General features: G+C 35.5%; 1 protein-coding gene across 2 annotated transcripts in view; it reads left to right on the top strand.

Moving 5' to 3' along the window:
- The window catches only part of LOC136801637 (uncharacterized), an 89,129-nt gene that overhangs the window by 15,228 nt on the left and 59,740 nt on the right, over positions 1–14,161 (top strand). For both annotated transcript variants that reach the window (XM_067058276.1, XM_067058277.1), the window contains exons 6-11: positions 4,104–4,249; positions 4,551–4,687; positions 5,424–5,466; positions 5,608–5,738; positions 6,013–6,162; positions 13,452–13,531. In XM_067058276.1, the coding sequence (XP_066914377.1) occupies positions 4,104–4,249; positions 4,551–4,687; positions 5,424–5,466; positions 5,608–5,738; positions 6,013–6,162; positions 13,452–13,531 (687 nt within the window). The remainder of the gene's footprint in view (positions 1–4,103; positions 4,250–4,550; positions 4,688–5,423; positions 5,467–5,607; positions 5,739–6,012; positions 6,163–13,451; positions 13,532–14,161) is intronic.

Below are 14,161 nucleotides of genomic sequence, written 5' to 3'. Positions count from 1 at the left end.
ATTGCGCATGAATAGAATCTCGATTCGTCGGCACAGCATCAATATATGATTTTGACCTGTGCTTTTCACGCTACGGCATTGGCTCATTAGTTTTTTCTGATTTTCTGCACAATGATGCAAAATGGCAATACCCAAAATGTGATCGGGTGATTTTCGGAAAAAAAATTTTCCGGCCGAAAATGTCAGAAGTATGCTTTTTTCATTTGCTTTATTGCACAGAGATGCGTATTAGCAATGTCCAAAACGTGGCCGATTCGGATTTTTGAGAAAATTTTTTTTCCGGCCGAAAATGCCGGGAATATGCCGGAAATCGCCGTTTTCACACAAAAACATTAATGATATCAATGCCCACCAACAAGCATGATTCAGTTGTCAATAAAACTGATTTTTGGAGCCGGAACTTTCTAAAAATCGCCGGAGTAGCCGATTATCGCCGGAAAAACAGATTTTCTTCAATTTCTCGAGCTATACTTTATATTTTAAATGAAATTTTGGAAGTTTGTGAAAAATGGCAATACCTAAAATCTGACAGAGTCCGATTTTGAATAAACGTTCTTTTCCGGCCGAAAATTGCGGAAATATGCCGGAAATCACCGTTTTTGCAAATTTTCATTGGACTTTTTCCGAATATTTCTTTTTTATTTCACTCAAAAACATTATTGATAACAATCCCACTTTCAAGCATGATTCAATTGTCAATAAAACTGATTTTTGAAGCCGGAATTTTCTAAAGATCGCTGGAACAGCTGAGAATCGCCGGGAAAATGGTTTCTCTTGGATTTCCGGAGCTGTATTATACATTTTTTAATGAAATTTTGCACACTGATGCAAAATGGAAATACCTAAAATGTGACGGAGCCCTATTTTGAGAAAAAAATTTTTCCGGCCAAAAATGCTGGAAATATGCCGGAAACACCGGGGTTTTTTTCATTTTCTCGAGATTTCATCATTAGTTTTTTCTTAATTTTTTACTCAAAGCAATACTAGCAATGCCTAAAATATTTCCAGAAAATTGTTTCCCGGCCGAAAATGACAGAAAATGATATGCCGGAAATTGCAGATTTTCAATGGACTTTTTCATTTTTTATCTTTGTTTTTTCAAACAAAAACATTTTTTATAAGAATTAGATTAAGCATGGTTCAATTTTCAACGAAACTGATTTTGGTAGCCGGAACTTTCTAAAAATCGCCAGAACAGCCGAGAATTGCCGGAATAAGAGATTTTCTTGAATTTCTCTATTTGTTCTTGTATTATTCTGCATTTTCATATTAATGTTGCCATTTTCTCAATTGTCTTATTACATCAATCTTCAGGTAGGTCCATTCATGTAGAAATGTAGGATGTAGCTTGTTTGTTTTTAATCTTCAAGTCTAAAAAACATAGGCTGTGAATCTAATCTAATTCTGCTTTATATTCAAACGCAAAAAGACATGAAGTAAACAAAACTAAAATGGGTTTTCTGAAGCTAGTAATTTTAACTCATCTTATTGACCCTCTGTATGGGTCATTTTAACAGCCCAAAACATGCCAATCCATAGAATTAAATTGGCCTAATTGGAGTTGAGTCCCGAGTGGGATTCGACTTTTCAGACAAAGGATTTTCGTCGATTTTGTACTTAACCATAAATTTATGTCTTTACCTTTTTGGGTTTTCTTTGGAATCGATTCTCTTCCTCTTCTCTTCGTCATTAGGGATCCCTCGTCATTATGCGTTTAAAATAAGTCCATTCTAATTTGCCGGAACCCGATTTCAACGTCATTGTAACACGCCCGGAAAAGTACCATACCGATTTAAATATTTGGAAATGAATGTCCGTGTTTGTAATACTCTCGGGTATCTAATGGTCGTCCCCCCCTGCTAATTAATTTTTCGAAAATTTTCCTCTACCCATATTAATTCAGTCCCGAATCTAGCCACATATTTAACACGTTCGGGACAGTCCCGAATTCAACCTTTTTGCTATCAAAATTGGGACCGTCCCGAATACCGCCTTCTTTATAAACACTCGAAAACGTATTTTTTTAAAGAAGTCGGAATACTATGTTAGGGCAGTAAGTCCAAAGTAGTGTATTCCGCCTTCTTTATAAACACTCGAAACGTATTTTTTTAAAGAAGTCGGAATACTATGTTAGGGCAGTAAGTCCAAAGTAGTGTATTCCGCCTTCTTTAGAAACACTCGAAAACGTATTTTTTTAAAGAAGGCGGAATACTATGTTAGGGCAGTAAGTCTATAGTAGTGTATTCCGCCTTCTTTAGAAACATTGGAAAGGGAATTTTTTTAAAGAAGGCGGAATACTATGTAAGTGCAGTAAGTCCATAGTAGTATATTCCGCCTTCTTTAGAAACACTCGAAAACGTATATTTTTAAAGAAGGCGGAATACTATGTTAGTGCAGTAATTCCAAAGTAGTGTATTCCGCCTTCTTTAGAAACACTCGAAAACGTATATTTTTAAAGAAGGCGGAATACTATGTTAGGGCATTAAGTTTATAGTAGTATATTCCGCCTTCTTTAGAAACACTCGAAAACGTATATTTCTAAAGAAGGCGGAATACTATGTTAGGGCAGTAAGTCCATAGTAGTGTATTCCATCTTCTTTAGAAACATTCGAAAGGGAATTTTTTTAAAGAAGGCGGAATACTATGTTAGGGCAGTAAGTCCAAAGTAGTGTATTCCGCCTTCTTTAAGAAACACTCGAAAACGTATTTTTTTAAAGAAGGCGGAATACTATGTTAGTGCAGTAAGTCCAAAGTAGTGTATACCGCCTTCCTTAGAAACACTCGAAAACGTATTTTTTTAAAGAAGGCGGAATACTATGTTAGGGCAGTAAGTCCATAGTAATGTATTACGCCTTCTTTAGAAACATTCGAAAGGGAATTTTTTTATAAAAGGCGGAATACATTGTTTGGATTTTTTGTTCTTATATTTTCGCCTTCTTTAGAAATTTTGAAATAAGGAAAATCGGGACTAAAAATTTCTCGTTGCCTTATATACTTTTACTTGAGTCCCGAATCCAATATGTTCGTAAAGTAAATCGGGACTAAAAATTTCTCGTTGCTATATATACTTTTACTTGAGTCCCGAATGCAACCTTTTCGTAGACCAATTCGGGACCGTCCCGAATCAAACCTTTATATAGACAGATTCGGGACCGTCCCGAAATTTACATTTTCAAGACAAGCTATCATTAGCCCGTATAAATAAAGATCTGCCCCACACTTCCCTGATTTTCAAATTCAAGCCGCCATATCCATCTTTTCAGTGACTCAGATATTAAATATGTTTTATATATACTTTTACTTGAGTCCCGAATTCAATATGTTCGTAAGGTAAATCGGGACTAAAAGTTTCTCGTTACTATATATACTTTTACTTGAGTCCCGAATTCAACCTTTTCGTAGACCAATTCGGGACCGTCCCGAATCAAACCTTTATATAGACAGATTCGGGACCGTCCCGAAATTTACATTTTCAAGACAAGCTATAATTAGCCCGTATAAATAAAGATCTGCCCACACTTCCCTGATTTTCAAATTCAAGCCGCCATATCCATCTTTTCAGTGACTCAGATATTAAATATGTATTATATATACTTTTACTTGAGTCCCGAATCCAATATGTTCGTAAGGTAAATCGGGACTAAAAGTTTCTCGTTACTATATATACTTTTACTCGAGTCCCGAATTCAACCATTTCGTAGGCCAAATCGGGAATTTTAATTTAGTCCCGAATCCAAACATTTCGTACGCAAAATCGGGACTCAAGTAAAAGTATATATAGTAACGAGAAACTTTTAGTCCTCGTTTACTATATAATAGTATAAATCAAACCATCGATCAATTTTTTTTTTCATCGATTTCGACTTCCTAACTACGTCGTTCTAGTCTGTTCTAGTTCGGGACAGTCCCGAGCGGGACTCAAGTTAAATTAGGCCATTAAATTTGATTGAATTCAAAGAATGAAATACTCACCAAATATAATACACTTAACCTTAGCCCCAAAAAAATAAATCCAGACATTCCATAAATTTGCGACAAACTTATTTTTCCCCAGTTTTACATTGTCTCACTTTTAAATTTCATTTTTTATTGTTTCTTACCAGGGTCATGTCTGAGGATTACATAAACAAAGGTGGAAATGATCAAAACATTCTAAATTATTTCTCAAAACTTGAAAAAGAAATCGAATATCTAAAAGATGGCTTAGAAGGTGACCATGGCAATAGAGAGGCAATCAACACAAGCCCAGGTTTGTTTATAACCCGGGGGGCACTGAGCTTGATGGCCGACGGGGACGTGCCGCTGGACTTGGAATGAAAAAAATTAACAAGCGGGGGGGGGGGCGTTTATTTGGAACCTAAGAGTAACAATCTAAGATTCTGAACTATTTACTTGTTTTGAAAACTTAAACAGGATAATTCTACAGTTATAACATTTAATACAGGGTAAGAAAAAATATGGTCAAAATTTCTATGACATTAATTTCTCTGCAAGTAGCACAATCTTTGTCAGACCATATTATTTAACCCATCCATGTGACTAATTTTTAGTTGGCACAACTCTCGAGCAATTACAAAATCAATTAAAAAAATTCGAAGATAAGAACCAATACCTGGAAGATGAAATTAATCACCTTAAACGGACGCAACAAGTATCAAATAATCAAAATCAGAAGTCAAATGCACAGGTATAATGTTGTCTGTTAACAGTTCCAATATATACGGAAATAGGGAGTGGGTACGTTTTGAGTAATCAAACTGGGGGCTGTGCTAACAATTCAAATAATTTTCTTATATACTAGTATGCAAATTTAAAATGTAATTTAGCTTGCCCTTATGTGATAAACATCCTTTTTTAATAAGCAACTCCAATTTTCGGGTCAGGGCTGGGGTTGCTTAGCATTCTTGCTCATTTTCTGAAAAATTTGCTTTGACCCCTAATATTATACCATTTTTATGCTTATTCGGTCAATGGCTGTGGGTTGCCATGCTTAGATTATCTGAAAAGCTTTAGCTTTTCGAGATAGTGAAAACGATTTGGCTAATTGTCAGGGCTCGTGCCTTAGCAACCTGGTTGCTTATAAAAAATGTCTAATGTATCATGGAGATATTTGGTAATAGGAAAAAATGTTATTGCATTTAAGTGACCTTTTTGATTATTTTGTTTGAGAACTTTCGTCAACTAATTTTTGATTTTACGTTTCGTGGAGATGGGGTTACACCCTTAAAATTTAGCTGGGGGATATTTTCACTAGCCCCTCCCCTCAAAAATTGCTGGGGGCTAGACCCCCTTCGTCATTTTATATTAGTCCGTTGAGTACTTATTAGAGTACTTAATCAAACTTAGTAATTAGGTTATTGCATTTCAATGGAAATTAGGTCTAGTAAACATTTTTCACACAATATTTTACATAAACTTTCTAGGAAAATGTTGAATCGACATTGCATCCTTTTGGCTTTCACCAAGGTAACGACAATGTTTAATTTATCAATTGGGATTCTTTCAATAAAATAGAAAAAACTGTCTAAAATTCCTAGGTTATTACTGTGCTATCCACCTCTAACTATCGACCCTATCTATCTATCATTCTTCTAACTTCCACTATAGGGCACTTGCAGAATGATCATGTACCAATGATAAGTCACCACAAAGGTGATTTTCACGAACAGAGGCTCATGGGAATTCGTCAAGAAACGGAATATTATCGCCAACAACTTGAGCTTGAACAGCTAAGACAGGTAAACTAAGCCTGTAAAAAGAAAACTCAACCTAGAAAGAAGCCCTTTGTCACTTTATATTGATAACAAATTGAACTTGCATTTAGAAATTACTTTTTTGCCATCTTTTTGTTGAGCCACTCCTAAGAGAAGTACTTGGTCATACAATAAAAATGTATATTATGGGTGTTAGGAGCAGTACAGGCTAATCTTATTAGAATGTTTGTTAAAAATACTCCAAATATTTCCTCTTCTCAAACAACTTTTGTTTTATTTATACCGATTTGATTTTCAGCAACTTCACAATTTGAGAGGCCATCCTAACCACCCAGTTCTTCCATCCATCGGAACAACAACAACAGCCAACCATTATCCTACACAGCAACAACATCCTTGGCAACAACAGAGACCATTAATGGTTGCCAATAATCAACATTTTAATGAGGTGCATACGCTTAAGTGGATTAATTTTTGACCTGGATTTTTTACTCGCGAATAGAGAATCTGAAGTTTTAGCGTAGAATAAATTTCGAAAATAAACTCTAGTTTAGACGACTGATTTTACCGTGCCTGTTCTAATTGAAGGCAATCTTGGCTTGAAAAACTTGTTGAAAGAAGCCATTGCATTGACGTCAAAAGTAGACAATGCATTGTCCTCAAAAGTAGACAACGCATTGTCCTCAGACAGCCAGCTATCTGTTCACTTCAGTTCACAATTAGAGCATACAAGGCCAAAAGTGGACCCTCTAAACCAGAGCTAGACCTTCTCATTCATCTTATTAGGGGTTTTGGTTAAAATTTGGATTTTAGATTTTTCGAGAGAACTAACTTCTTGTGCGAAGATGGCCAAATGATGGACCAAAATTGCAAAAGTATAGGTTGACAGGTGTTGCTATTTCGTTCTTAAAGCAACAGAAAGGGAGTAAGCATCTTTAGAGGGAGAGGGAAAGGGTTTTTCCCTTTACAGTGAAGGCTTAGATGTGTATCCTTATATAGCAAAAAAGTTACTTTCAGAAAGTGCTCGAAAACGATAAAAATCGAACTTTTGAATTTTTAAAATTTCTAATATTGAAATTACTCCTACCTTTCATAGAATTTCAATCGAACTTAATCGAACGATAGGTGTTCGGTTAACGAACCGAATCGGACAGTAATCGAACTTCACCGCGGAAATCTTGATTAGTTCAATTAGTTCGATTGAAAATACGGTTCGATGTTATTTCATGTATGTTCGAGTTTTTCGATGCGTGTTCTAAGAATCTTGTTGCTTTCCCGGAATTGTTACCCTTTTTTTCTCGGGTATACCAGCAAAGATGTTACGAGAAATGTCCCAGGAGAAATCGAGACACTTACTGAATGACTGTCTAACTTTCCAAATTTAATTTTCATATTCGAAGTTTTGATCTCTTTCCATTTGCTAGTGGCAAATCGATTCTTAGTCAAGGAATGTATTGACATTCTATTTCCCGTCCTTGACAAAAATTAAAGCGAGTTTATATATTTGCACTTTTGAGGACGGTAAAGTGGACTGAAGCGATTTGGAAAAAACTCGCAGTTCTGACCCGCAAAATTGAGGACGGTAAAAGTGTTGATTTACCGTCGTCCTCAATTGGTCAAGAAAAACACACATACATAAACTCGATAAAGTAAAGAGATAGTAAAAAATCCGACTCGCACGAGACAGAGATGCTATGTATATTTCCTTCGTTGTGAGGTAGGGATGCCAGGAGAACTACTAAAGAACTACTCGCATGAGATAGGGATATACGTATCTGATAAAATAATATTTCTTTCCATTTTTTATGTTGCCTTATTCGTTCGTTCGTTCGTTCGTTCGTTCGTTCGTTCGTTTTGGCAATACCCAAAATGTGACATAGCCTGATTTTCAAGAAAAACTTTAAACAGTTATTATAGAAGTATATTTCGCAGGTCTTTTGACCTTTATGAAACAATCTCATTTAAATTTACAGTTTATCAATGACGGTCTTTTTACATATTTTCTTGGAGTAGAAATTAACCCGAGGGCTACCTCTCACATTCCATAAGCAGCATTCATCTTTCTCATTCTCCGTTTTCTCTTTAGCTTTTTCATGCCATTCTTTAATGGTTTCACGTTCTTTCTCGGAGAAGTCATCAGTTAGACTAAAATTTTGTTCGTTTAGTTTATGGACTGAGGCCATAATTCTTTTCTTGTCTTCTTCATTGCCGGCAACGTTGCTTTCAATCACAGGAAAAAATCTTCGATTTCCAAGGTTGGAAATTTCAAGTTTTCTTAATTGGACAAAAGACAAAATCCAATGGAAAATCCAACCTGAAAATGTGGGACATTCTCCAAAGTTGGAAATTTTGCATTTTCCATGGCTCGGAATTTTCGTAAATCCAGGTTGAAAAAAGCAAAAAATTCAAATTTAAACAAGGTTGGAATTTTCGAAAATCGAGGTTGGAAAAAAGCCAAAATCCAAATTTTCCATGGCTTGGAATTTTCAAAAATCCAGGTTGAAAAAATAGTGCAGTCTAAATGTGCCAAAAGTCACAAACATTGTGCACAAGGGCGTAAAAGCATGAAACTTTGCACAATGGTAGTTTAGGGGTCAAAAATGGATTTAAATCTCAGACCCAAAAAATTGGTACCTGTTTGTGTATTTTACAGACCAGAATAGGTTTCCAGGCTAAAATGAAAAATCTTTTTCTCCAAAGTATGTCATGTTACATACCGTTGGAAAGCATGTTTCATGCCCGTTCAGAAAAACATTACAACCCATACCTGAAAATGAAGCCAATAAAAGTTATTGGGGAAGATTGTTTAAAAAATGACCGAAAATGACGTAATTGCTGATGTCAGCAAAAATTCCAGGACCACCCAAACGTGTTTATTTTTGTGAAATTCAATAGAGGATCTTTCAATGACCAAGTGGATAGCTTTGCTTGAGAGTTACCCTCACTTGACATAGAATATGGCGTTTTCATGCTTTTACGTCTTTGTGCACAATATTTACACAACTAGACCGTACTAAAAGCCAAAATCCAAATTTAACCAGGGGGGGTCAACATCCAGATACCAGACCCATAGCCGGGTGGTGGTGTCTTTTTTTCCTTTAAGAGTCTAAAAAGTCAAGTTGGTATTGATGGGGGTGGGTCCCCCTTTTTTTAGAAAAAAAGAGTTATTCTCAGTTGGTATTGATACCAAAATAGGGGGTGGGTACCCCTTTTTTTAAATAATATGATTCAGAAAGTTGGTATCCATATCGAACTGACAGCAAAACTTTCCTAATTTTTGCCCTTATAGCTAGAAAATACCCCGGGGTACATATCAGTCTAAACAGGTTTCAATTGGATTTGTTTTAGCTTTTGAGTATAATGACTGTAAATGAGTAATAAGTATAAATAACTTTGAAGTTTGTTTATTTTGGACTTTTTCGATATTTTCAAGTTTTATTTTTGATCAAGCCTGAAGCAAAAGCATTTTTTCTGTGATAGCATTTGGTAATGAGTGAATCTATTCTGTTCTAAAATTATGTACTAATAATAGCTTCTCCTAGTTTTTGCACATCAATTATATTCAGATAATATTGATTCAGATTGATTTTGCTAGCTTCATTGGGTTTGTTTTTATTATATTGTCAGTTTTCAGTCATTTTCTATTTTAGCATATGACATTTTTTGTGTTGTGTTGAAGAAAGAGTATTTCAAAAATGAGTTTTTTTGAAGTTTCTCTTTAAACTCAAATTTGTCAGATTGGTATTGGTACTAAATTAGGGGGTGGGTATTTTGTCAAATTCAAAAAGTCATGTTGGTATCGATACCAAATTAAGGGGGTGGGTCCCCCCTTTTTCTGAAAATTATGATTTTCAAGCTGGTATCGATACCAAAATAAGGGGGTGGGTCCCCCCTTTTTCTGAAAATTATGATTTTCAAGTTGGTATCGATACCAATTTTGGGGTGGTGGTGTTAACTTAGCTCAAAAGGTCAAAAGTCAGGTTTTCGGGCTATGGGTTGGTATTATAAATGTTGACCCCCCCCTGATTTAACAAGGTTGGAATTTTTTAAAATTCAGTTGGAAAAAAGCCAAAATCCAAATTTTAACAAGGTTGGAATTTTCATAAATCCAGGTGGAAAAAAGCCAAAATCCAAACCAAACAAGGTTGGAATTTTCGAAAATCTAGGTTGAAAAAAGCCGAAATACAAGGTGGTTTGAAATTTCGAAAATCTAGGTGGAAAAAGCCGAAATACAAGGTTGGAATTTTTGTAAATTCAGTTGGAAAAAAGCCAAAATCCAAGCTAGACAAGGTTGGAAATTTCGAAAATTTAGCAGAAATATTGAATTTCCAACCTTGGAAATCGAAAATTTTTTCCTGTGAAAGGCCGCCATCTTTTCGCCTTGAACATATCATCCTTTCGAGCACCAATATCTTTAATCCCATACGATTTCCTACAACTTCCTCCATATAATCTTTGTCACCGGCCCGCTGTTCCTCTTTGTCCTCATCTTATTTTTACCTAAATGATGGAGAATGATGTTACATTTAGTTAAGTTCTTCCAGAAATCTTCTTCTTTTTCCTCTTTTTCATTTTTGATAAATTTCTTAATGATATCCTCTTGTTTCTTCACCTCTTTCTTCGTGATATCTGCATATGTTGCCCGTTTTGGTTCTTTTAGCGACGTATGCTTTGTTTAAAGCCATAAGTTCCTCCATTTTCTTCTCTATATTATGCAATCTAGTGTTGAAAACAGATTCAAATATTTGCTGACCTCCATCTTGACATTCTGCTTCCGTTATTGTTTGCGTTATTTGGTTACTTTTGACTCTTTGCTTACTTGTTTTTATTTTTTCCAAAAGTATTGGCGTGACTGTAACACATTTTTTACATTCGAAGCGTCGGCTTTTGTATTGCAGACAAAGCTGAATTTGGTATGTGGGAAGCACCGAACAAGCATAATGAACGAATCTCTGGCATTTCCTGCATTGTAACATGTCATTATTCTTTGTTGAACAGGATGTGACCAACAATTTTGTATTTCTTCTATATATTAATAGTATAACGCGTATGTCATTTTGTTTTCTGTTTTCTGTCTGTGTGTCACTTTCGATTTCGCAAGCAATGTTTTGTTCTTTTAAAAGATGACTTTTGCTTCTTGCTCCACAAATGTGTTAAATCAGATTCGCGCCGTTTTATAAAGACTTTGTTTTGATTGATAGATTAGACCTTTTCTTTTTTTTATTTCTTTTCTTTTGTTTTATATTTTCGAATGTAATTAACGACCTATTTGATTTGAGACATTCGAATTCTTTTCAAAACAAAAGAAAATCTTTTAAACAGAATCTGTTAAAGAAAAGAACAAATATAAAATAAAACATAAGAATCACAAGACAAGTTTTTTAGAACAACAGCAACATTAAAAATACATTCAAAAGGCGGTAAAAACTAGAGTTCTTTCTTCGTAAAAAGGGACCTTTAAACATCTATGTCGATAATTATTTTGCTGTAAATCTAAGTCATTGTTGAATTTGAAAAGTTATCGAAGTTATGACGAAGTTATTTTATAAAAAGCACCATAAAATTGCTGCCTTCCGGGGGGACTATGGTTGCGAGCTGACTTTCGACCCTGCCCCTTGGAGGGGGGGGGGGTTTCAGGGGGTACCCGATTCCGCAATTCCGTCAATTTTTTCTCCAATTTCCGTCAAACCGTCTTAAATTGAACCAAAATTCCGTCACCGAAAATTCCTTTGAAATTCAATATTTTTGTCGAAAATTCCGCAAATTTTGAATATCTTTTACCAATTCCGAAATTCCGCAAATTTTTTTGCTAAATTCCGTTTTTCCGCACTAAAATTGTCTAATTTTCCGTCTCCGTCAGAGAACCCAATTTCCGTAATTCCGTCTAAATTTTCGCCAAATTCCGCCACTCCGTCCGAAAAAAGGGCCGATTCCGCTCCTCCGCCAACCATGAACCCCCCCCTTGGACCCTTAGCAGAATAAAGAGGAGAAGAAACAAGGGATATTGTGTGAATTTTAATTCACTTTTTGGGACTAATTTCACCAAATTTCTATCTTTCTGGGGGCAAAAAGTTAAAATTTTCCCATTTTTTCGATTCTTAGTGGGACTGAAGTTTGATTTTCCGATTTTTCAAACTGCCATGTTTCAAAAAAGGCACCTTTAAGGCCGGCATATACCAATACCCTTCCTTCTCTTGCCTAAGCACCCCCCGGGCTGCCTTTTTTCGACGAATCGTGTGTCATGTCTATTATTTCACTCCGCTTATCTTGACATCAAAGTTTTCCTAAACATCAAGAAATACGGCAAATATAACGCGAGCGAAGCGAGAAAAAAAATCTAATTGCAGAGCCGTCTCGGACGTCGCTGGTCGCCGGTATGGTGTAATTTGGGAATGGCGCCCTTTCTGCTTTCTGATCATTTTTGCCACAAAAATATTTTTCAAAATATGGTTAAAAGATACGTCACCCGGGAGGGATAGAGTAAAACTTTGAAGAGAATTCTTCCCTTTAATTTTGATTTCATCGTGTTTAAGGGGTGTTTAAGCCACCTTCCCAACATCCAAAGGACTTTAAATGCGTTCAGCAAACAGCTAAACCGGCGTGCGACGCCGGGTACCGGCTAGTTTATATTAATAATATATTTCGAGATTTGATTCTCATCTTCAGATTAATATCTAAAAAGAAAAATATAGTTAAAACAGTTTTAAAAACAGTAAAAAAAAATCCAATGTACAAAAAAACAACATCCTTATACAACACTCGTCTCGTAGACCAGCGGCCGAGGCAGTGGATTGTGTCACTTCGTAGGGCACCCTCGAGGTCTATACATTGAAAGTTGACAAACCATACCATTTTTGGATACTACTAATTCAGGGCTATCCAGCTGTGGGAATGATTTTTTCTGAAAATGCTCCTATGAAAATGCTGACGTCATCGGAAAACGCCAAAAACGTCGATTTTTCGCCTTAAAAATGCCATTTCTCGGCACCAGGTAGTCGAAACTTAACCAAATAACCCCATTTTCTTTATCTACTTCTCACGCTGAATCCGTTGGTAGTCTCAGATATTTGATTTTCAGACTTCAAAAAAACCGTTAGTAAAGGGGGGACCCTTGATAAGTTCTATCGATTAACTAAAAATCGATTCACTCGAAAACTGCAGGAGATTCGAAGGGCAAATTTTTTTGTCAGTTCTACACCCTATTAGGAGCATAATATCTAAAATTTGCCCTGATCTAAGGGGTGCCCTACGAAAACCATTTTTAAGGCCTTTTTTGAATCTCGGACGATGGTCTACGTAATAAATGTCTACTGTAAAAAAAAAAACATTTGGAGAAATCAAAAAATTGAAAAAATCAGTAAAGCGTAACGAAATAATTAAAAACATTTTATTAGAAAAAGGACAATTAAATTTTGAAAAATAGTGCTCGGCTTTTGTATTCATCCTTTTTGTTTAGTTCAGGTTTTGATGAATAATATTCTTTTTCAGTTAAACAGAGGGGAAGGTTCTCTAAAAGGTGGCTGAATAGAAGCTGTTTTTTTCCGGAAAACCTTCTTTGGCCGTAAAAATCAGATTTTAGTATTGGAGGAAATTTCCTTCTGCCAATTTTAGATTGGCTTGGTATTTTTTTTTTTGATTTTTTTAGTTTGAATTTTCTTACTATTGTTTCCATTTTTTCTATTTTCTTTTTACATTAGCTTTCAGGGAGACATTCAGCATTTAGCTTGTTTTCTTTAGATTTCAACGGAGAACAATTTGTATTCAATGACACTTCATAAACGAGAAGAAGTATTCGAGAAAAGTCCCTACGATCCAACGTAGGTTTTTTTATTTATCTTTTTGGTTGTTTCTTTTGACAAATATTAATATGATCAATCCATTTCCTTTCTTTGGCAAAAATGTGCCTAATTTCTTTTGTATAGGTATACAGTCGAACCCCCATAACTCGAACACGCAAGGGGGACTTTGTTGGAGTTATGGAGTCATTCAAGTTATAGTGGAGAAATCCAGGGAGAAAGAGTGGCGCCCTCCCCTACCTTCAGGTAGATAGCTATCGAAAGAGGAGCCTTCGGGTCGCCTCCGACTGCGGTCGCAGACTTACTTACTTACTTAAGTTATAGAGGTTTGAGTTCTTAATGAAAAACTGATTTAATCCATACCCATACAAAGGTATTTTCAAAAATTATTATTATTTTCAAAATAAATATTACACCACAATTTTATGAAATATTTCATATCTGCATTCTAGGGTTTTTTAGGGTATATTTTGTGCCATGCAAGCCAAAAGTTAGCCAGGAAAACCTAGGCTGTGCGCATCCCCTGAATTTATTTTGTTATAGGGGATGCGTATCGTGTATGAAATTCTCGTCCGAGAGTTACCTCAAATTTGGGGTAACCAAAATTTGCATAAATTTACATAATTTCCTCACATCCAATCAAAGAAAGAA

The sequence above is a fragment of the Clytia hemisphaerica genome, unplaced genomic scaffold, assembly GCF_902728285.1.
Source record: "Clytia hemisphaerica strain Z4C2 unplaced genomic scaffold, Clytia hemisphaerica genome assembly, whole genome shotgun sequence".
NCBI classification, from domain to species: Eukaryota; Metazoa; Cnidaria; class Hydrozoa; order Leptothecata; family Clytiidae; genus Clytia; species Clytia hemisphaerica.
The sequence above is the reverse complement of the archived record's forward strand: the minus strand, read 5'-3'. Positions and strand labels throughout refer to the sequence as shown.